The following is a 24,627-nucleotide window of genomic DNA, read 5'->3' on the forward strand; positions in this document are numbered from 1 at the left end:
CATCTCAGCTGCTGAAGCTTTAACTCCTTCAGAGTAGTCAAAGGTGTCTTGGTGGTCTCTCTCCCTAGTCTCCTTCTTGCATGGTCACTCAGTTTGTGAGGATGGCCTGATCTAGGCAGAGTTACATGTACCATATTCCCTCCATTTCTTGATGATGGATCTTACTAAACCTCAGAGGATGTTCAGTGTCTTTCATTAATTTTGTGTCCATCCCTAGACTTATACTTTCAATAACCTTTTCTCTGAGTTGCTTGGAGTGTTCCTGTCTTCATGGTGTAATGGCAGCCAGGAAAACTGATTAACCAGTGACTGAACCTTCCAGATACAAGTGCCTTTATACTAAAATCACTTGAGACACATTCGCTGCACTTGGGTGATCCCTGTTTTACTAATTGTGAGACTGACTGCTTTTGGGGTCTAAATTTATGCAATCACTTATTTTACCTCACATATTTCTACTTAATTGACAAAACGTTGTATAAATCTGTTCTCACTCTGACATTGAAGAGTTATTTTGAAATGTTTTTGTCAGGTAAGCCAAATAATACGGACCATGATTGATCTAAAAAATCAATAAAAGGGTAAAACATCCAAGGAGATGAGTACTTTTCATAAGCACTGTAAACATGTCCCAATCATCTCTTTTAATAAAAAAAAGCACTGCTGTTTGCTGCAGACAGCCAATGTTAACTGACATCAGGAGCATCAGATAAAAATAATATTTGAAGTGATTTTCAGAAATTTGAAAAGATTTTAAGTTATCTGCTTACACCCCACTGTATCTTTGTCTATTTTTTCACTGAGGCTAAGTTTATTGAAGGTTATTAAATACAAAAAAACGGCGAAGATAGTCAGACTGCATGGTGTTTCACATTGTTTCAAATAGGAAGGATCATGTTAAAGCAGTTCAAAGACAGGCACAACATAGCTTTATTGTAGTATAATAGTGGTCATTCATTATTAAACACATGCAACTCTTACAAAAGTCATAACCAACTGTGAACATGTACAAAGACTTCTTTTTTCCAGAACAGATGATAAAAAATAGGCTTGATGTGTTCATATAAAACATCTCAAAACTTCAGTTACAATTCAGGCCTTTGAGGGTTCATCACTCACCTCACCCAAATCAAAGATTTGTGATTTTAATGTCACGTACATTGGTCAAGTATAAGGCAGCAGCAATCTGTACAAAGAGCAACTGATTCAAACATTATCTACACATTCCTTTTTGTCTTTCCCTCATTCCTGATTTCACGGTCTCTCTTCAAAAGGAGCCTTCCCTTTAAAAAAATAAATAAATACACTTTGTGCTTTTGGTCCAGAACCATTGGAGAGTCTGACCTTTGAGCCTGAGCGAGTGGTGGAGGGTTGGGGGGACGGGGTCAGACCATGTCGGTGTGTCCGAACATGGTCTGGTCACGGCTGGGGGGGAACTGCTGCGTCCAGTCGATGATGGCCGGTTTAAAGAGGCCGCAACAGCGCAGCTGGAAGAAGGAGACCAGGTTCTTCACCACGCCCAAACTGCAGAGAGACGATTAGACATGATTCAGACAACTCGGATTCTAGAGACATTGACACATTTGAAGTAGTGCACTGAAGTCATGCAAACTTACTTGTAGGGATTTTGTTTGAGGGAGACAGATTTTCCAAGTTTCATGTTGTGGAGCATCAGGTTGCTCCGCTCCGCTGTGGTCAGTCCCAGGAAGGCAATCTGCTCCGACAAAAGAACAGACATCTGTCAGTACATGGATGAATATCTACTCCATGATGAAATCAGTTTAAATCAAATCTTCAGCAAAATCTCCCCTCTGTTAGTAAAACTGTTCAAATTGTAATCACTATGTCAGCTGTTTTGTGATTACTCTACTTTAATATCACTGTAAATACTATCGGCACAATGTGATCTAAATAGGATCATAGAGTCTTTGACGGTGATAGAAAGTCAGAAGTTAACTGTTCCCCCTCACCTGGTAGAGCTGCAGCAGCAGGACCAAGCCGGACCAGCAGGTGTGATAGAAGGCCAGCAGGAAGATGCTGAGCACCCAGGGAGAGCAGCCGACCAGGGCGGAGACCACGCCCCATAGACCCTGGTCCTCATAGTGCAGCGTGCAGTGAATCGACCAGTCTGAGAGAGCACACAGAAAAGACATGTGGAGGTTTAGACTGCTTCATATACTTATTTGACTCTTGTTTGTCTGATCACTCACATTTTAGAGATCCGTAGAACATCCAGGCTCCCATCAGCATAAAAGAGAACAGGAAGAGGATGAAGTAGTGATGGTTCCTCGCACCTGGAGGAGATAGAAATAAATCTGATCAAAGATTCTTTCACTTTGGATGCTCAAAACTGTGGACATGCTTCAACTGTAACTTTTAATCTCCAGAGGCCAAAATCCCCATGTTTAGCTGCGTACCAAATTGAAGACGTGTGCTTCAATAACTGCTGTTTCTGATGTTTTTTTAGTTCACATGCTCTTAATGGTGAGAAAAAAAATCAACTTATTTTCAGCTTTGTTATATAAAAAAATTTTCTTTTTCCAATGTTTTTTTGAGATGACCAAGAACCTGGTGGTCACTCTGACTGAGCTCCAGAGATCCTGTGTGGAGATGGGACAAAGTTCTAGAAAGACCATCCCTGTAGTCCTCCACTGATCTGGGCTTTATGGAGGAGTGGCTAGATAGAAGCCTCTCTTCAGTGCAAAACACATGAAATGCCACTTCATTTTCTAGAGTAATTTTATGCAAAATACAATTGGGCTTTTATGTGCTTCTGTGACGTGAATGCTGCCGCATTTGTAGAAAGAAAAAATATCTTATTAAGAGTTTACAGTTCACAGTAACTTTTTTAAGTTACTTGTGGGAAATGATAATATTATTACACATATGTAAGCAAGTACAATTGTAGAGCCAAAATTTAGAGAACCCTACACTTTAAACTATGTTGGTTATATTTCAGTGCAAAATCCACACTTAAAGTTACATTAATCAAATATTACATGTTTGTTTAGCCTTGGTGAACATCTGTAACTAGAAAGCGGTCTCACCAATGCAGCAGTTGGTCCAGATGGAGTGGTGGTCCTGTTTGGCCACACAGGCATCACAGGAGAAGCAGTGGTTTGTCCTCATAGGTTTCTTAATCTGAGAACAAAGTAATGAAAAAAATAAATAAAACAGGCTGGTATGGAGAGCTACTGATCAATACTTGATAAAGTTTTTGGTTTTGTATTTAAATCTCACCATGCATGACGTGCAGAATATTCTAGGCCCGAGACAGCCGGCTTCAGCCAACACCAACACATTCTGACGACCCAGGAAAACAAAACTCAGCTCAACTGTGCACTAAACATTTTCAGTCAAATATCACGCTGAACTTTTAATGGCTCTCTCACCATTTTCTTCTCCTCCTCGGTTGCCTTGACGAAGCCGGGGTCGGTTCTGCAGGTGCGGAGGTAGTAGTAGAGCAGAGCAGTGGCGTTGAGAGTGAACAAGACCTGAACTGTGGCACTGGGCCCATGTGAAATCAGAGGTTAAGAACGTCTTCGATCATTAGCTGGATCAACAGGCAAACTTTACATCAAACTGAAGGGAAATCAGATTCAATCATGTTTCAGGACACAAAAGTAGCTTATGAATCAAGAATGTTCATACTTTTGAAATTTGAACACTTGGCATAGTTATAAAGAGTTCAAAATGTGTTCTTTTGGTAGAATTTTTCTATGCAGAAATCAATTCTGGCCCCCCAAACAGTGTTCTCCACTGCTGTGTGGCGTCATCTGCAAAGAACCTTTATTTACAAGAAGGCTTGGAATGCAGCTTGACATATATGCCGACACATGGTGAAACAGCAAGTATACCTCCAGCCTTCGAGAGAATAACAAACTAAGTCCATGGGACTGAGAAGTACAGCTAATGTGTTTGGTAAAAGTGCTTTAAATTTTTTGACCTATGACTGATACAGTCATGGACGAAAGTATTGGCACCCCTGGAATTTTTCCAGAATATACACCATTTCTCCTAGAAATTGTTGCAATTACAAATGTTTTTGTGTACACATGTTTATTTCCTTTATGTGCATTGGAACAAAAGAAAAAAAAAAAAAAAACAAGAAAAAAGCCAAAATTGACATGATTTCACACGAACTCAAAAAATGGGCCGGACAAAACTGTTGGCACTCTCAACCTAATATTTGGTTGCACACCCATGGGAAAAAAATAACTGAAACCAATCGCTTCCTATAACCATCAACAAGCTTCTTACACCTCTCAACTGGAATTTTGGACCACTCTTATTTAACAAACTGCTCCACGTCACTCAGATTTGAAGGGTGCCTTCTTGCAGCAGTAATTTTGAGATCTCTCCATAGGTGTTCAATGGGATTTAGATCTGGAGGCATTGCTGGCCACTTCAGAACTCTCCAGCGCTTTGTCTTCAACCATTTCTTAGTGCTTTATGAGGTATGTTTCAGGTCATTGTCCTGCTGGAACATCCATGACCTCTGACACAGACCCAGCTTTCTGACACTAGGCTCTACATTGCGGCCAAAAATAGCTATAGAAATCAGGTGTGATTTCTATAGCTATCGCCAGCACCTGATACTTGCCACAGGTGAGTTTAAATGAGCATCACATGCTTGAAATACACCACTTTCCACATTACTATGCAAATTGCATTGTTCTCTTTTTTTCCTAAATATTAATGCAAATGACAGAATATTTTTCAAGTCATCAGCCGTTAGAGCATAATTCAAATGTTTTTGAACAAACTTCATAATGATTACCATTATTTTTTTAAAAATAAAAACCTAAAAACACAATGTTCCATTATTCATGCATTATTATGCAAAACAGAGTTTTAAAAGATTTTATAAGGTTGTAAAGAACTGAAAATGGTCATTAATTGAATTTGCAGCATTAGGAGGTCATATTTACTGAAATCAAAAGCTATTTCAATCAAAAACATCTTAACAGGCAAAGTTACATGTAAACATAGAAGATATTTGTGGATGATTCAGAGCACAGACGGGTTTGTGCAGATAAAGGCATAATGAGGAAGGTTTCTGATGGACAAAACATCAAGGATTAAGAGAGCAGCTGCTGAAATGTCATTACAAAGCAGCAAACAAGTATTTGAAGCTGCTGTTACGTCTGGAGTCCCACCAACCTCAAAGTGTAGGATCCTCCAGAGGCTTGCAGTCATGTTTAAACCTACTATTTGGCCACCCCTAACCAATGTTCACAAGCAGAAACGGTTGCAGTGGGACCAGAAAAACATGAAGACTCATTTTCAAACTTTCTTTTTTACTAATGAGTGCCGTGCAACCCTGGGTGGTCCAGATGGAGGAGTAGTGGATGGTTGGTGGATGGCCACCATGTCCCAATAAGGCTGTGACGTCAGCAAGGATGTGGCGGAGTCATGTTCTGGGCCAGATTCATGAGGACAGAGGTGGTAGGCCCCTTAGGGTCCCTGAAGGTGTGAAAATGACCTCAGCAGAGTATACAGAGTTTCTGACTTTTCCACTTTCTTCCATGGTTAAAAAAAAAAAAAAAAAAAAAAAAAAAAAGCAGTGCCTTCTGTAGAAAAATTTTCTTCATGGATGACAATGCACAATCTCATGCTGCAAAGAATACCTCTGTGTCATTGGCTGCCATGGGCATAAAAGGAGAGAAACTCATGGTGTGGCCTCCATCCTCCCCTGACCTCAACCCTATTGAGAACCTTTGGAGCATCCTCAAGCTAAAGATCTATGAGGGTGGGAAGCGGTTCACATCAAAACAGCAGCTCTGGGAGGCTATTCTGATATCCTGCAAAGAAATTCAGGCAGAAACTCACAAAAACCTCGGAAGTTTAATATATGCAAGAATTGTGAAGGTGATATCAAAGAAGAGGTCCTATGTTAACATGGAACTTTGCCTGTTAAAATGTTGTTGATTGAAATAGCGTTTGAGTTCAGTAAATATGACCTCCCAATAATATGTAGGAAAATAAGAGAAAAATATCATTTGCATAATAATGTGGAAAATGGTGTAATATGATTTACCTACAGTTTTAAAAGGGTGCCAACAATTTTGTCCGGCCCATTTTTGCATTTTGTGTAAAATTATGTCAATTTTGGCTCTTTCCTTCTGTTTTTTTGTGTTGTTCCAATGCACACAAAGGAAATAAACATGTGTATACCAAAAACATCTGTAACTGTAACAATTTCTGGGAGAAATGGTGTATCTTCTGGAAAAATTCCAGGGGTGCCAATACTTTTTTCCATGAATGTACGTGTGTTTCACAGAAATTATTCCTTACAATTAAACCCAACTATAGATATCTGAGAGCAAAGGTTTCTTTGCACAATTTTTGATTTAAAACAATGATGTTATACCATTGAGCAGTACGTGTGCATGTGGCTGAACAGAGTAAAGATCATCTGTTTACTGAAATGTACTCATGAACAACAAAAATGGGAAAAGAGGAAAACAGCTCCCATTGTATTCATAAAAGAGCTGGCTCATTGCACTGGCTCATACATGTAAGACAAATCATTACAGTCAGTTGATGGTCCACAGATATTTACTACTTGTTAATGGGCCAATCTCCTGTAATTCATATCTTTTATGATAGGAGGGGAAGGTGCATCAAGAAGGTATTTCTGCTGTTGTCAGATGCTGTCTGACACTTTGCAAAGGAAAAAAGCCTCCAAGTCTGGGAATCTGCTTGTGGCTTTATGTCTGAATCAGCTTGCATAGCATCCGCCTGACTAAAATATGCTTGTGCATCTTATCTGAGGTCATCTCCTCACATTGTCCCCTCATCCCTCTATTGTAGAAGGAGTAGTAATCACATTATCCTGTTGGAGGTGTAACAGATGATGTTTTAATCCCTGTGTCACTCTGATAATCAGGATTAATGTCCTCCATATTCAGTGACAAAAGGCACCTGAATCCACTCAGAATTCATGGTGATATAGGGGCTAGGTGGATGAGGTAAGACACTGATAGGAATATCACCAGCAGTATAAACGTCACAGATTGTTGGTGTTTTTCCTGTAAAGAAAGGATATCTGGGAGGAACCAGAGGCACCAGGTGACAATCATCCAGAAGACAGAAGCCATGAGAGATGAAGCTGGTAGGAGAGACTGAAAGTCTAGACTGGGGAAGTTCCTGTTAGCACACAAAGGTTCATTTTTAAAATAACAACAGGTGAATAGAGAACACAGGCAGAGAGTAAAATGTGTTTTTTCACTCCTTCTACATTAAATTTGAACAAGGAACAGCTAAGAGGAAATGTGTCCTCACCTCAGTGCCAGATTGGTCAGACCTATCACACAGGCGAGCAGGATCCCTTTAAGTAACCACGACTCTGAGTTCATATCAACAATGGCGCCTACACTTCCAAAAAAAGCAATGCAGAGCAAAACCTGGAGAAACACCTGGAGGCACAAACAGGAGGGAGTTTGTAGAGATTTTGTTTAATGTGTGTAATAAAATAAGCTATGTGCGTGATCTGTAGCATATGTGTACCCTGTATCTGTTGAGGAGTCGTAGGCAACGTGCATTGGAGCGAATTCGCTCCTGTTTGACGTGGTTTAGCATGTGGATGAGCAGCGGGCTGTGAACCTGGTGGGCCAAGTCGATGGGAGTGTGACCCTGAAGAAAAACCATCAAAAACAATATAAAGACAAGAAATGTTGTCGATTAAGCTTCTAATGTAGAGTACTAATATCTGTTTAGAGGTGTAGTTCATTTGAACTAACTAAAAAAAACTCAAGTTTAAGTAAACTGATGGCTTCCTTTGTGTACTTATCTGAGAAAAAGTCTCAAAGTTTTCCATTTTCTAAAGATTCAATTCTAAAGATCATCTTCATGTGGACAAGACCTAAGAAAAAAGACGCCACCCTCCAAAATCTTTAGAAGTACAGTCCTGTGAAAAAATATTTGTCCCCTTCAATTATTTCTTTTTTAATCCATTTACTTTTTTTGCATATTTGTTGCACTTAGATGTTTTAGATCATCAAACAAATTCTATTATACACAGATAATCTCAGTATATCTGAAAGATAGTTTTTAAATGATTATTCCAAGGGACAGAGCCATCCTGGTCCTATGTAAAAAAGTAATTACCTCCTAGACTTAATAACCGGATGGTCTGAAACATTAAGTGTGAGAAATATGCAAAAAATCAGCAAAGTGGCTCAATATTATTTCACAGCAATGTAATCCTAAAGCTAAACCGAGAAGGTATTTTTTTTGGACTTAAAGTGGTATGTTTGAATCACAGGTGAACAATCTCATTAAAGTGTGTCCCTTCTTGCCATACACTGTGCAAACATACCTTTTTGCATACAAACATAAAAAGGGGAAGGGTGTCTTTACAGGCCCAACTCTCAAATCTTTCAAATATTCAATTTCTTTCAGATAAAACTGCAGGAAATATATGTATAACAAAGCAGAAAACGTCATGAAAGCTGATGTAAATGGTCTAAGTAGTCAAGCAACACCCCTTCAGGAGGTGAGAAAAAAACGCATCACCTTTTAGGGTTCTGACTGCTGGCATGTTTTCTGAATAGTGGCACAGAGGACTAAAGTTAACACTTTAATATTTATTCATTGTAAAGTTTTGTGAAGCTTACGTTAATGTTTTCTGTATCAACACTGGCACCAGCCTCCAGCAGGATATGTGCGGCGTCTACGTTTCCTGCTAGAACAGCACAGTGCAGGGGGGTGTTCCTGTTCACTTTGTCCACAGCACTCACAGAGGCGTTATTTTTGATTAGGAAGTTTGTGGGTTCAGGCCTGAAACAGAAGAACAACCGTTGATGAACAGACTAAAAGAAGCACCAGAGCTCGAACTGTGTTGACTGACTGCACATCTTTATCTGGAGTAAACGTTTAAAGAGAGCACTATTTCTTTTACTCTAATTTTTTATTAGACTTTATTTGTACACACAAAATTAAAACAACAAAATGATGCGGGCAGATTTCTTAACATACATTTTTCGTTCTAAATAGATTTTTTCTGAATTAGAGTATTTGCAAATGGAAACATCCGACCATGACCTTTAATCATGCACAGCAGCTTGTTTTCTTGAAACTGGTGCTGTTTAAATCATGCCTGTAAAACAGTTAGGGTGATTACCCAATAATCTTCTGGGCTGCTAACATCAGTGATGTCTGTCCGTTGCAGTCAGGCCCATCAACTTCCTGCAAACAAAGAGGAAAATGTGAGGATTACCACACAGGATAATAAAAAAAGAGTACAGATTGCTAACATAATGGTAAGTGGAAATACTGAACTTGTGTTTAGTCTGACCTGTCCCTTTGCCATGAGATATGCAGCTATGGCCATGTGCTGGAAAAGAATGGCGAGGTGAAGAGCACGGTAACCTTCTCCATCTGCGATGGCAGGATCTGCTCCGTATCTCATCAGCTGGATCACCATAGGGAGGTGGCCCTGCCTCATCAGTGACAAAAAGCCACAGACAGCTTTATAAATGAAACAATGAGCCAACTACACTTCAAAACAAGACAAACTAGAATTCTGCCTGGAGCAGAGTCAAAATGCAACTTTTCTTTTTTTAAATATGACTATTTCGTGTTTGATCTACAAAAACTGTGGCAAACCTCTGCTTAAGATATTAGAACTAGCTCTGAATTAGAACATGATGACAGCTGGTAATCCATGGGTTAGATTTTTAATCTGCAGGTTAAAGCAAGATTTGTAATAATTATGGTTTCTAATTAAATGTAGACTCCAATGTAACCACACCATGGACTAAAAATTTATGTTAATTGTTTTCATTGAAGCCTGAAAAGATTAAAAATAAAGGTAATTTCAGGGTTAGCTAAACATTTACAAATATTTCAGTGGACATATCAACAATAATTAAAGAAATCTGCCATAAAGAAAGCAGGCTATACCCAAGCAATAAACTCCTTAATGTTCATTCAGTCACCTTATAGCCCAGTGAAGAGGAGTCGAGTTCAGGTCTCCTCCAAGCTGGTCCACTATTGCCCCTTTAGAAATGTAATACCTGTCAGAGAACAGCAGAGGAGATGCAGAGCAGAATTCAAGATTTACTGATCGGCATTACTTTCTGGGTAAAGTTCACACATGTAACTTTATGCATAAAGTTACTGTTTGGTTGCACTACAGAGACATCATGTCCATCTAAATAAGTGAGTGTGATGTACAAACTATCTAAATTATTGTTACAGATATGATGTTTTCACTTCACTTGACAAGTCAGTGAAAAGCCCTTTTTAAATGAGGTGTTTAAATATGTTGCTTCCTGCCTGGTCGTCTCTGACCAGATGAAAAGCTGACAACAACACCTGTTATGCAGTTAATGGACATACAGTGATGAAAATGGTTGTAAAATACGATTGTGTTTAGGAAATAACTAAAGCATACACTCTAAATCTAAAACCAGCGTATAACAACAGCAGTGATGTGAAGTGCTGAAATCATCAACATAGTTGGGTTTCCCTCCAAATCTATCACAAAATTCAAACACATTTTTGGCAATACGGTATAAGACAATGCTATGTTTTGCAGGTTTCTGTCAACCACTTTTATTCAATTAGTTGGGGTGCCACTCATGAAAAAAACATTGCAGAGGAAGGAGGCTCTACAAGTGTACAGATCATGAGAAGAATAAGCAGCAGAAGGAGAGGCAAAAGAAGAACAAGAAACAGAAGATTCTGTAGCCAGTACCACACAGAGGTGGTTTTAGACCTTTTTTAGGCATGCACCCCTAAATTTTCTTCTCAGCACCCCTGAAATGACAGTTAAATGAAGCTTCTGTCTGATTTTTTTTTTTAATTTGACAGTCTTCTCAAATATACTGTTTTAAGTCACATATTTATCCTATCTCATACCTCAAAAAGGGCCCCTCTTCTCTGTATTTGGTTTGATCCAAAAGTAGCAACTGGAGCAGCGTGTACATGCAGACTCAGACATGACAGCTACAAGTAGCAGTGAATTGCTGAAGTATTCATTAGAGCCTTGGTTCCCAACCTGGGGTCCGGGACCCCCTTAGGGGGGTGCCAGAGGTCTCAGGTGGGGGCGCGAGGCTCTCTCTGCCCTGAGGTTAAAATGAGATTTGTACATATTTCTAGAAATCATGGTATAAAACTTGCAAATAATTCATACAACAAATAATTTGTGTTGAGGGCTACTTTCTCCGGATTTACACAAAAAAATAATCTAAATTTATGTTAATTTTGGCCACAACGTATCTCTATTTTTTCTTGTGTCCTGGGGGGACCCCCTCTACTTGTGTCGAAGACTTGTTGTCTTCGACACAAGTAGAGGGGGTTCAAAGGAAAAAAGGTTGGGAACCACTGCATTAGAGCATCAGCATATTAAGATGTGCAATCATAGAGTAGTACAGTCTAAGTTCTACTTTTCACTGGCCAAAGATATTAGCATTCCCTTATTTAACCTTTTGGCTTGTTTGCTAATAATTAAGGCTAGATCAGTGCTGCATGAATATTATGACAGAAAAGGGTCTGACAAATTTGTACTGCTGTAGCCTGTAGACACTGTAGCCTCATAGGCTACAGTGTCTTTTTATCCAGATAACCAAACAAATAATATCCATGTATTTTGCTGACTTTTTTAAAAATCTCAATTAAAATCCAATAATAGGGTCCAGATATGATTAAAGTTAGTGTTGTGGAATGGGTTCAGTCTCTTAAATTTCCATCCAACAGTATAGGAGCTTTCATTAAGATTGTTAAGATGGCCCTAGCTATTCTGAGTCAAACACTGCAAACACTTCCCAGATTACTGACACACTGACAGACAAAGGACTACTCTGCAGGTATGTGTACTATGCTGTGTTACATCAGTGAATGTTTATATGTTTACACACATTCCTCTCTGCTGAGTCAGCAGGAATGAGATAAAGAAGACATTTGTTTCTCTTACTTGACCAGCTCTGAGCGGTTGTTGATGGCGGCCCAGTGTAGCAGTGAGACGTTCTCTTTGTCTGGCTGTCTGACATCATATCCTGCTTCTACCAGCTCCTTACAGCGCTCCAAGATACCGAACCTGCAAGGATCACAAAGAAAAAAAAACACTTTATAGACATATGATGATGATGATTTCAGGCAGATTTAAATACATGTCGCCTGACTATCGCACGTCCTTGGGATGTGACTATTGCACAAGTGCACATTGCTACTGCAGTAAGAAAAGATATATCGTTCAGCCCTACTTCACACTTCTGTCCCCTCCATCAGCTGTGGATGTAAGCAGGATATACAGGCTAAAACATGAAAAATTCAAGGCTGTAGTAGCTAAATTTGTCTGTGGAAGAGTAATTATTCTGAGTAGATACCTTTGTTATGGCAAGACTGAGCTAGCAATGTATTTTTGTGTTTCTATGTGCTGTGTAATGGTGGTGCCATGCTACAATGGTGATAACAAGGGGTTTAAGTGATCAATCCCTCCTGTGCACCCGTATATGATATAAATGCTACTAGGGATGCACCGATCCACCTTTTCTGGTCCCGATACCGATTCTGATACCTGGGCTTTGGGTATCGACCGATACAGATAGTGATCCGATACCAGTGTTAAAAGAATAACCTGCATTCCCTGCTGTAAGATAAGACTGGTAATTGTTTTGGGTAAAAGGCAAAAAATGAGTACATATTGATTACTGAAGTTGATATTTATTTTAACTATAAAATGTTTAAATGTTTACCAGGAGTTTGGTAAAAACAATGCTTCAGAACTTACAGAAATTACTATTGAATTGTAAACTTTTATACCCTGTAGACTGGTAATGCAGCAAAAAACAAAGAAAGTGTATCAGAGATAACATTCCAGTACAAAACTGTATTTCACAAGTGTTTTTAACCACATACCGTAAGTAAAGTGACAGTTCTGTGAGAAAATAGTGCAAACAACCTTGTAAAAAAGGCTTAGAGCTGGTTGCCTAGATTGGCACCACAGCCCTTTCCCACCGATACTCGATCCAGCTTTGAGGGGCTGGATCGGGCCGATACCCGACACCAGGATCGGTATCGGTGCATCCCTAAATGCTACACATTATTATGATGACAAAAACACATGAACAATCACTGAATTTGCTGTACTGTCCCTATTGTAGAGGCAGATTAATTGTGCAGTAACTTCAGAAATAAATCACTGCATTGAGTGAATGTGAGAGACACAGGGTTGGAAACAATGCATCGTCTCCTCTAGTTGCAGCGATGTGAACTGGTCAGCTTTTAGAACATTGCTGATTCGCCTGTCACAAGTAGTTGCATTTTTCAGCCCAGTATGTGAATCTTTGGTCTGAACTGGGCTTTGAGTGCACTTGGCCATGCTAAATTTCTGAGTTTTGGAGTGGAGACTGAAGTAGTGGGTGAACAGAATCTGTTAGTGTATAGCGTGCTGTGTTTGTCCTCTTGTCATAGCGTATTTTTTGCTGTGTCTTAAAATATAACTCAGACATTACAGCATAAAAATTCTACAAAGTGTACCCTTAAAGGAAACATACAAATGAGGATGAAATTATTTAGGGTCGAACTTTTGTTATCAGTAGGTGCAGAAAAAGTTGTAACCCCTGATGTGCAGCTGGTCCTTCCTTATCTCACTCATCAGTGTGAAAAGCTATGCACAACTATCGGACCGTAGTGTGCAAATAAATCTCGAGTTTTGGTCTTGTGTCATAAATGTTAAGGTCGTACAGTGAATGCTGACATTAGCCCACCACTGTAACGGGGTTATAGACAGCTGGAGCAGAGGCAGGGATAAAACATATCTCCCTGTCTCCCTGTAGGGTGAAAAATTAGCATGGGGGGGTATCAGTAAAAGAAGGGGTAAATCCCCCCGGAAAATCGCACCCTGGGAACCACTCTGACGTCAGCGTGGCGGGCTTGGAGGTGGGGCTGGCTCGCTTTGGCCAAAAGCCTTAGTGGAAGCCCCATACAATTCCCGACATGGCAAAGTCATTCACTAGTGTCTAGGCAGTTGTTCTGGGGTCTTTAAACACTATTTTTTTCCAGAGTCTTTGAAATATTTCTCTTCCGACCTCCTAGTTTTTTTAGTAAAATAATTTTGTTTCTGTGTGCAAAGTAAAATAATGTAAACATCCAAAATAAAACTAGAATGTTTGGAAGCGCTGTGATAAAATTTCTTACTCCGTTTAACAGCATGCGGGAAATACTTGAATACCTTATATGCATCTGATTCTTTAGTAAAGTCATGTAAAAGTATCAATATATCTACGCTACACTACACTTACAGGCAAAGGAGTGGCTCTGCAGATTCCTTTGTTTCCTCGTCTTACAGGAAATGTGACCTTTGATCTGCTGCACCTAAACCCCTTCATCAGGTAAGACAGTAAAAACAAAAAGCATTCCTATAAAAGTACAAAATAAACTCCCAATTTATAGGTTAAACATAATCCAGACGTACGTCGTTATGACCGTTAGATCATTATATCAGAATTGTCAAGGCCTGTACAGTTCTTCTTGTGAGACACTGTCTAGGCCTCAGTTAAAAAAATACTTCATCCAATTTATAGACAAACTTTTAAAACAGTTTGTACAAACAGCAAAGATAAAATCATAAAATTTAATTATAAAAGACTATCTTGTCAATATAATATAAACTAATGGAAGTGACACGAAGGAACAGGGTAAATTAGAGTTCAATGCCACTGAAAAGAGAACAGGCTTCAGCAGTGACTTAAAAGGCCTGAGTAGATCTAATATGAATGGGAAGATTGTTCCATATTTTAGGAGCAGCCACTGCAAAGGCTTGATCCCTCAGTTTTTATGTTTGCAGCTGGTTTGTTGACCTGACCAGTCGAGCTGGAGTGTGTCAGTGCAAAAGGTCAACAAGATACAATGATGCTGATCCATTAAAAAACATAAAGATAATCAATATTTTTTAATTCAATCCTAAGAATACACAAGAAGTGAATGAAAAGAGGCAAAACTTAGGGATGCATGCATATTATCAGCAAGATATTGTTCTTGACAAATGTGAAAATTTCTACCGATTTTCACTGCCGTATATTGGCTGTAGAAATCTGCCTATATCAGTTGTAACCATAGTAGTCAAAGTCTCTTACTTGGAATGGATTTGATCTACTATGGTATCAGACTGTTATCCCTGCAAAGGGGGATATTGTTACACTAACGCTCATCTTAACCTCAAAAAAGGAACTTACTCAATCTAGCAAAACTTTGACCTGTTTAAACATCAGTTATTTTCTGACTGCTTCTGTTCAAACTTCTTTACAGTGATGTCTTCATGCTCCCAGATGTATGAAAATGAAACCTAAGCTGTGGTTGACATGAGACATGATGATTTCCCGCTCATTACCCATCTGTGGTATTGCATGAAATGGAACTACAAATTTAAATGTTGAACTAGTAATAGAGGGACAACATTTTATCACTTACTGTGTTGCCTTTACAATATCCCACGTGCTGCTGTCATCCATGTGCGAGCGTTTCTTCGGCTGCTGACTGAGGTTCATCGTCTGTTCTGAGTTTTTTCCAAACTGTCCATGAAAGCCTGTCATGTAGGGGTGCGCTGCTCTCGGTCCATGACTGTGGGAATGACCTCCATGTCCGTGGTGACAGCCATCGTGCATGTGGCTGTGACCCTGCAACAGAAACACAAAGACATGCCACAGATTTGATTCAACATGAAAAGCTAATATTGAGACAGCAGTAGCATTACTGGTTAATGTCAGACAATCAGAATCCTGGAATCCAAAGGAATGAAAGGTGGTTTTATGATTAATGACAATGCAGATTCTCCTCTCAGGTAGGAATTCTGTATTTGAGGAGGCATGAGGATGCAAACACGTCTGGGCTTAAGAAAATGAGCATAACACCAATGCATCAAGCATGGCTGGAAATCTCTATTGCATGTCATCCCCTTTATTCCCTCACAGCTTGCTGCTTTCTCCCTGCAATACTGCCCCACTTAAAGGCAAGGTCTTAAGACCTTAAATTACTGAAGTTCTGGTTAAAGATTAGCATTATTTAAACTGCTACAATCTGTTTCAACACACAGAATTTCCCTGATGCTTTGAAGATCATTCAGTTTTTTTTTTAAAGTTCCATCTAAGGGTTGTTTTTTCTTCTAGCAGCTGGCACTGTTTCCACAAGCTGTTCAGCAACAGAACAACTGCAGTGACAAAGGTCAAGTGTCCATTTTTAATCATTTCCTCACTACAGTAATTAAACCACTCATGACAGACTGAATTATCTATTTGTAGGATTCTGCAGTGTGTACTAGGTGACAACCAAGGAAATAACTGACACTTCAAACTTGAGCAAGTACAGCTTTCAAACACATTTCAAATAGACTGAGCAATATCAAGTTCTCAAAAGAGACAAAGGCAGAGGTGAAACTTTTTTTAACCAGGGTGGCTCAACTTTGACAGCAGCAGTGGCTTGTGCAGAGGTGGCCTGCAGTACGTGCTCTCATGGCAGGAAAAACATTTATTTACAACACAGTTTATGTTGAAGTTGATTAATTTCAAGCCTAATGAGGCAAGGCTGCAGTTGTTAAGATTATTTTTTAACAAGTATCTTTAATTGTGAAATAAGTTTAAATAATAAGGTTCTACTTTAGATTTCTATGCTTGGAATCATCCCCTCTAAAGCGAAAAAAAAAAAAAAGGCTACAATGAAACAGATGTTCAACAATAAAAATAATTTTGGTCCCTGGCCTAGATGAAAAGGTTTACACCCACAAAAATCAAACAAGTAACATTTTATGTACAAACATCAGTGTAGGCAACATCAAAACGATATCTTAAACATCAGCATCAGCCCTGATTTTAACAATCAGTGCATCACTTTTTTCATCAGATGTTCTCCATCCCTCCTCTTGACAAATGATCAGTGCATAGTTTCAATCTCCTCTACTTTTTCCATCCTTATTTATGTTAAAATATCAAACTGCAGACATGGCTCTTACTTTAACTATATGCATCACATTAAAAACTAATATCATGCTTTAAAATGATACAGAGTGCAGTATCTGCCATGGTTTATGAGTACAAGTACTTAGGATTGATATTGGCACCCAATACTGGTATGTGCATCCTTAATGTATACTGAAAATATTGATAAGACAACTAGTTAATAAGTGGGAACTAAAAGCAACAACTTTGTGAATTTTATGGGTTAAATAAGCAAAAATGCAAAATTTCTATGTCAATCTCTGCTTGGATTCACTCATTAAATATTGGTGGATTTGAAATGATATTAGCAGCTGTTTTTTATTCATAATTGATGATCACTTGTCTATTAAACCCCAACACAAACTGACTGGCTGGTTTACTCAACAACACCAGTAGTCATTAAAGGAGTACTACTACTGGGAAAACATATCTTTATCGACTTCCCTCCATTCTTTGGATGAATTCATCTTTAAGATGAAATCCGAAAGGAGCTAATTTACTGCCTGGAGTGTAAATTAATGAGTTGAGTTTTTTCATGGGATGAGTTGAATCTCCTGCTGTTCTCCCCTCTAGGTTAAATCTGTGGGACGTCAGCCTAGATTTCATAACTTGGCCATGACAAACGGCTACCATGATCCTGACAGATGGCTAACTTAAAAACATATGGAGATGAATTGAAGCAAACCTTTGTCTGGCTATATATGCATATTAAGACGTAATATAAAGAAGCTAACCGCCATATCTTTTTAAACAGCTGTGTTAAAGTAGCAGACAGAGAGAGGTGACTACGCAATGAAATGGTTACACACGTTGGCTGTCAATGCTTCGTCGTGTCAATCACAGTTTCCTGAGAGGCGGACGTCAATGCTTCCTTCACATGGAGGAAACGAGCTAAATCTGACCATAAACGTGGAGGAGAGACGAACAAGCTAGCGCTGGTAATCTACAGGTAACTAGCTACATGCTAACAACGCCCATGAAGCTAAGAGAGTATCTGACAGTTGATCCGTTTGTGCCGATCAGTGAAGACAGGAACAGGTGATACGGTAGAGAAAGTGACCGTGTTAACTAGGGACTTCCAACCAAACGTGTCTGTCGTTACAGCAAAAAAAAAATCCCTGAAGAAATATATCCTTAAGAAAGCCTATTTCGTGATCTTTTTCAATGACGACATACCTGATGAACACTTATAAACACATGATATACGGGCATTTCTTAAGACACTTCATTATCTGCTGTCACTACGACAACCACTGACGCATTCCACCGAAAGTCACCAGTTAACACGGTTACTCTTTAAGCTGCAACACAGGTTTACCGACGAGCTCAAATTATATAGCGAAGCTAGCCAGTTTATGCTAACAGTCTGCTCATTATACGATGATATTTGACAAATCATGACAGCGGTGTCACCATATGATAAAACAGTAAACCTAATACAGAGGTAACAGAAACAAAACACATTAAACCAACTTACACTGTCGTCCTCAGGCCAGTCCATCTTGTTGTGAAGGAAGGAAGAGAAAGTTCCTCCAACGGCTGCACGAGCCAGCTTCGACGTAAAACTTCCGCTACTCCTTTTCAAAATAAAAGCCGCGATAAAACGAAAAGACATTTAACGACAAAAACACAGAACATTAAAAAAATCGCTTTAAAGCCATGTACGTTAGAATATTTCTTGAGTTGCTTAAACATGTTAAAAACAATAAATCCACGTTTGTAGGCAAACAATTTTTTTTTCAAAACGAGTCTGTTACTTGGACTCTTTGATCAATTGTTATCATTTTTTTTTTACTGAACTTGGATCAGCAAAAATACACTCAATACAAAATCCCAAATCATAAGCAAGTTAAATTCAAAATTCAATATATATTGCATCATCAGATATTTAATTAACCAGTAAACATAAACATCAAATATACAAAGCGTTAAACAGTTAAATTTACATGTCTGTAAAAATAGTGCTGCAGAGAAAACAGCTTCCAGTAGCTGCAGTCAGTGGCTACTAGAAGTTATCTCAGGAGGCTGAAGATGTATGCACAAAACTAGGTTTAAAGCCAGATTATGGAAAGAACAAGCCAGTTAAATTCTGGTAAAGAGGCAGATTAACAACCAGATTTTCACCACCGCCACACATATAATTATAAGTTAATGCTTGTCATCCAGCTTGAAATACAGAGATGTCATGTGTGCTGAACTAAACAATGAGCTTTTTCAAGCTCTTTTTTTTTATTAAAGAACCAAACTCCTAAGTTTTACAGTAACCTTTATTTGTGTCATTTAGTGCTGTTGTGTTACTTGATATGATCGATATATGTCATCAGTCTTGAGTTGGACAGCATTACATTTTAAAGGCTTGATATTTGTTGGATGTTATTTGATGTGTTATACATGTTTTTTTTTAGAGTGCCCACACCGCTTGGTGTACTTTAAAAAAAAAATTCCTTTACAGGGACATGTTATTTTGAAGGCAACAGTTGCTACCCGGAAACTGTCGTTCTGGTAATTTTTGTTGCCTTGTTTAATTTTATTGCACTTTTTTCTTCCTGACAGTGCTAGAGTAAGTTTCATTGGCTTGTCTCACTTCCTCTTACAGGCCTTTCCTGCTCTACTGCATTATTCAACACACAAAATAAATCTTTTAAGCTTCAGTGTCCCAGTGGAAATTCATTAATAATCAAAGTTTACCCTTGTTAGAAGGGGTAAAGGTGCCTACTCCAAACAAAAAAAAAGCTTCTCAGGTGCAAAATGAAAGGATTTGCGAGAAATTAAAGAGATAGCATATAGAGATGTCCATTTAGGGTCTTGAATTGTTGGCATAGGCGGCTACAGACCATAATAAATGTGTTTTATTTTCGTCAGAGTACCCCTTTTAGGACATTTTGATTTGCAATCATCAAAAGAAACAAACAATCTTTTCCAACTCAATTTTCTTGAGTAAAACACTGATTTATTAAAAGAAAACGCATTTTCTGGTTACAAATTTTAAGACAGTTATGCTGCAGATTGACTGTCTGAAAAACTATGTCAAAATTTTTTAAATAAAATCAGATTAAACTTCAGTCTAGGGTTAGTGATTAGATTAAGGGAAGGATACCAAAAGTTAAAAGTTAAAAACCTGACTACAAAACGTTTAATAAAGCAGAAGAAATAGTCGGTTTACAGGAAAAACCTTCCACTATGATGTAGCAAATGTAGCTCACGTAGCTCATGTAGCATTGTTTGCTGCACAAGCTATGGAGCTACATTGCCAGTGAAGTTAATGTAGCTCTGTAGCTAAAGCTAAGCTTACAAAGCAGCTAAATAGATGTTATTGAAGTAACTAACTTAGCCTTAGCTCGATTTGCTAAACCTATGTGGCAAAAGCTAAGCTCACAAAACAGCTATGTAAGTTACATAGATATGTTGTCCACATAGCTGTATTAGCTTTAGCTATGTTTAGCTATGCTAAGGCTCATGTTGATAGGCTAAATTAGCAATGGAGATGAAGCTACATAACTAATGTAATGATGTGGCTAAGGCTAAGCTCATAAAGCAGCTATGTAAGCTATGTAGACACCTTTCTATGTAGTTACGTTAGCTTTAGCTATGTTTAGCAATGCTAAGGCTCATGTTGGTAAAGCTAACTTAACAATGGAAACAGAGCTACATAGCTAATTTAACCATGTAGCTAAAGCTAAGCTCACAAAGCAGCTATGTAAGCTACATAGATACCTTGTCTATGTAGTTATATTAGCTTTAGCTATGTTTGCTTAATGCCAGCAAAAGCTAACCAAGCTACATTGTCTTACATAGTAATGTTATTCAAGCAGCTAGGGTAGCTATGTCAGCCTTAGCTAAAGCTAATGGGGCTCAAGCAAGCCAGGGTTTATGTAACTACTTCTGAAATGGGTGAACATAATTCAATCCAAGATAAAACTTCTAATCTTGTCTCTGTTTTATTTGTGAAATGTTGTCAAAAGTCTGTAATGTTTGTACTGTGGTTATGTCATGAATGTAACCGCCAGACTTTCTCAAACTGGAAATACATTGTACCGGCAAATTATGCCATATCTTTTCTGAGAAACACAGCGTCTTAGACGAACGGTCTGTGAAGAGTGGCCAGCAGAGTTGACAGTCTGCAGCCAGACCCCTCTCACAAATTTAGGCTTTATTCTTTTTTGGCAGAAGCCAAAGCCGTTTAAACGAGGAAGGAATTATGCCAGAAGAAAAATGAAGTTCATTTAACATCTTTTGAGCTAAATTAAGTCAAAACCATTCAAAAAGTCTCAGAAATGTGGGGAGGGTGGTAAAACAAGTTCAATCTGTTGCTGGAGAAAAGAAAATGTTAAATCAAGTTTTAGAGTGTGGATGCTGTGTTAATTTTGTCAACCAAAACTAAATGATAATGTTAGTTGACTAACTTTTTCCATGAGGGAGGCTAGGTTTAGAGTAGCTAAAATAGATCTTTAGTGAAAAATGACAAAAAGAATATTTATTTTCAGTTAAGGAGACTAAAACATGAGTAAATTGTTTTTTTCTGACCTGTTGGGTGTTTCAAAAGTTTTGTATTTTTCTACTGTGCATATAATGCATGTCAGTATTTTCATCAGTGTATTTTAAATCAATTAGAGTATTGATAGTCCTTGAATACAAGCGTTTTACATTTACATTTATTCTAAAATAAGGCTCATTAAATTAGTTCAAAGAAAATAAATGTTTTGATTAAGACTGTCAAGATTGATCACACCAATCATGATGAACTAAGATGCACAATCAGTGCATAGTTTGAAAAAAATAATCATGATTAATTACATGACTTTTTGTACCATTTAGCAACCTTTAGTTGGACAAAAACCAAATAGCATAGCATTGTCCAAAATGTCTTATTATGCTGAAGCTTTAAGATTGGCCTTCACTAGAGATAAGGGGCCTAAACTAAACCCTGAAAAGCAGCCCCATACCACTATCCCTCCTCCAGCAAACTTTACAGTTTGCACAATGCAGTCAGGCAGGTAACAGACTCGCCCAACTGATTTCCAAACAGAAAGGCGTGATTCATCACTCCACGAAGCACGTCTCCACTGCTCCACAGTCCAGTGTAGGTGCGCTTTAGACCACCCCCTCCAACGTTTAGTATTGGACTTGGTTATTTAAGGCTTGCATGCAGCTGCTCAGCCATGGAAACCCATTCCATGAAGCTCATGCTGCAGTTTTTGTGTTTACATGAATGCCAGTGAAAGTCATTTACATTTACATACATACATTTATATACCACCAGGTCTGATTGACACACTTGAATTAAAAAATTAACAGGTGTGACCAAATACTTTTGTCTATACAGTGTAAGTCTCTCCAGCCTTGCCTGGAGTAATGGGAATTGTAGCTCTTGTTAGAGATTTGGTTCATTTGTCTCAGCTCAGTAATAACAGAAAATCTTTCAGCCCTCAAATGGCTCTTCATTTGGTACCATTTTGCCTTTATATACAATTAAAAAAAGAACAAAAGAGGTGGAAAAAACTGTCTGTCAAATAGAAGCCAGCCTCTGTTACTTGGAAAAGGAGTCAGCTCTCAGAACTGGATTATCCAGGAATGACACATCATGACTCCTTCAAAACTAGCTGCCATGAACTGAATTGTCATTTCAGTTTAACCAGTACTCCAGGCCATGATAAGAGAGCCATGGAAATAATGCCTGGGCTGTTGTTTGCATAAGAGGGGGGAGAGTGAGTTCTGATATCTGCTCATCCCTGATGATGTAATGCCAGCACATAGTATGGACATGTACTAAAGTGCAGGCACTTGATATCTGAATGACCAGAATGTATTGCTAATGCAACATGTACATGTGACCTAAATGTTATAATAGAACATAAAGCATATGATCTCCCTTTGGAGATACTTGAAACTTTCATTCTGAACTCATCAGGTTTCCCAGCAGCTCCTGTGAGGGCAGAGGTTGTTTTTTCCAGTCATCTTGATAACTGCGCAGAAGCAGGACCACATACTCAGAAATGATGCAGTTTAAGTGGCTGTAACCATGGAGCTGTTTGTACTGCGGCCTGAGGATGAACTCAAACATTAACAAACACAAGCATGACGTGGAGAGCAGGACAAGAATTCTCCGTCAGATCTGCACAGCTGGACAGTCATTACTATCATGGGTTTGACTTTCTCTTGTCACATTTTCATATTTTAACTCATTAGAGTCTTCCTTAAAGCTGGCTAGGTGGCCTATAAGGCTTTAGAAGCTATGGCTCTTGTTTATTCATATACAATGGCTTTAAAAATCTACACACCCCTTTTTAAACACCACGTTTGTGATGTTAAAAACAATAATGCCAAGAACTGTCATTTCAGAGCTTCAGAGCCTGTAATGTGACTGATAACAAATATGATCTGACTGAAAAATAAAAAAATCTTTTTGTTAGGAAAAAGTAAAAACTGGTTGCATAAATACGACCTCTGCTGGGCCTTGGACTGAAAATTCATTGAAGCATTTTTGATTTTATTTCTGCTTTCATTAATTCATACTGACTATTATTTCTAAGAACATCTATCTTATTTCATGAAGCTGCACTGTAGACCTTCTGCCCTTTCTGTAACTTTTTTTCCCTTGTATGAAATAAGAAGAAAGTCCATCATCATTTTTCTCCCAGCTTGATTATAAGATCTGCTTTGGTGTTCTTTAAATCAGCATCCCTGCTCTAATATGTCAGTTTTTGCAAGTGTGAGCCAAAAAAACCCATTACATTTACTCTAAGCTACTTTAACCTCCTCAGACCTGAGCTTTTATTCAGAGTGTGTTTTTAGATTCTTCCACTTATTTGGAAACAGAAGGTCCTGATTAGATCGGAAGCTCAGACTTGTCTTTGAACAGGAATTAGTAAAAAATAAAAATCCAAAAATTTTGTCAAAAATTCTGTGTACCTATTTAAACATATTTTCAAAATATTCTTTAATTCAGTTAACTGTTTTTTCAGTATCGATAAGGTAATGTACATCAAATTGTTACTTTGATTTGAAATTGTTGTTTTTCTTCGTATTTCTGGACATCTTAGTGTTAAAATGTTGAAATAATTTACCTTTAGTTACTTTTTGCTGTTTTCCATGCCAGCGTATAAGTGTCCCATTTTACCAGTTATCCCAGTTTAAAAAGGCCTGGACATGTATTTGAGATCAAAACATCTGTTTTTGTTTAACATTTTTGTGAAATAAGAATTTATAAAGTTAGTATTTATGGAATTAGAATTAGAGAATAAGATTTTCTGAAATAATCCCCATTTCTCATTATAATAACCCCAAATGTTTGGAAAGGAAAGACGTGGACATGAGTTTTTCATACTGGATGTTATTTCATTGATAACCAGCAGGAGGCGCTGAAGGATAAATGATGGTCAGTTAGAGCTGAAAGTGAGGCAGGATGAGAAACAGTCCCTACTATTATGGTAAGTTTCTAATTTAAGGTTTTAAGTGACAAAACAAGGCAGATTGAGGGAGCAGGAGGAGATTATTTAAAGTGCAGAAGTTTATTTGATAATTTATGGTCGATTATTGTTGTGATTTTCTGATAGAAGCTGCTGAGAGTTCGTTCTGCTCCAAAAGACCAAAGTCACTGATATGAGCAGAAACGGGCTGATTGTCAGGGAGAAGAAAGTGAAGCGGGAAAAAGTTCTCAAAGATAGAACGGCTTTTCTTTGTTGTTTTA

General features: G+C 38.3%; 1 protein-coding gene across 2 annotated transcripts; it reads right to left on the reverse strand.

Annotated features, from left to right (window-relative positions):
* Positions 1 to 906: 906 nt before the first annotated feature.
* On the reverse strand, positions 907 to 18,531 carry zdhhc13 (zinc finger DHHC-type palmitoyltransferase 13). Of its 2 annotated transcripts, none has more exons than XM_041794200.1 (17): positions 18,418 to 18,531; positions 15,421 to 15,626; positions 11,924 to 12,046; positions 9,945 to 10,022; positions 9,302 to 9,446; positions 9,128 to 9,192; positions 8,622 to 8,784; positions 7,513 to 7,638; positions 7,288 to 7,421; positions 7,052 to 7,152; positions 3,393 to 3,517; positions 3,241 to 3,303; positions 3,048 to 3,141; positions 2,211 to 2,294; positions 1,971 to 2,128; positions 1,617 to 1,714; positions 907 to 1,524 (listed from the first exon to the last, which is right to left on the reverse strand). In XM_041794200.1, exons 1-17 carry the CDS (start codon positions 18,439 to 18,441, stop codon positions 1,386 to 1,388), a joined length of 1,926 nt encoding a protein of 641 aa, XP_041650134.1. In that variant the 5' UTR covers positions 18,442 to 18,531; the 3' UTR covers positions 907 to 1,385. The 2 variants fall into 2 exon arrangements, with proteins under 2 accessions (XP_041650134.1, XP_041650142.1); XM_041794208.1 differs by lacking the exon at positions 18,418 to 18,531 and adding an exon at positions 17,750 to 17,889.
* Positions 18,532 to 24,627: the final 6,096 nt, after the last annotated feature.

Source organism: Cheilinus undulatus, linkage group 1 (assembly GCF_018320785.1).
Source record: "Cheilinus undulatus linkage group 1, ASM1832078v1, whole genome shotgun sequence".
In the NCBI taxonomy this organism is placed as follows: domain Eukaryota; kingdom Metazoa; phylum Chordata; class Actinopteri; order Labriformes; family Labridae; genus Cheilinus; species Cheilinus undulatus.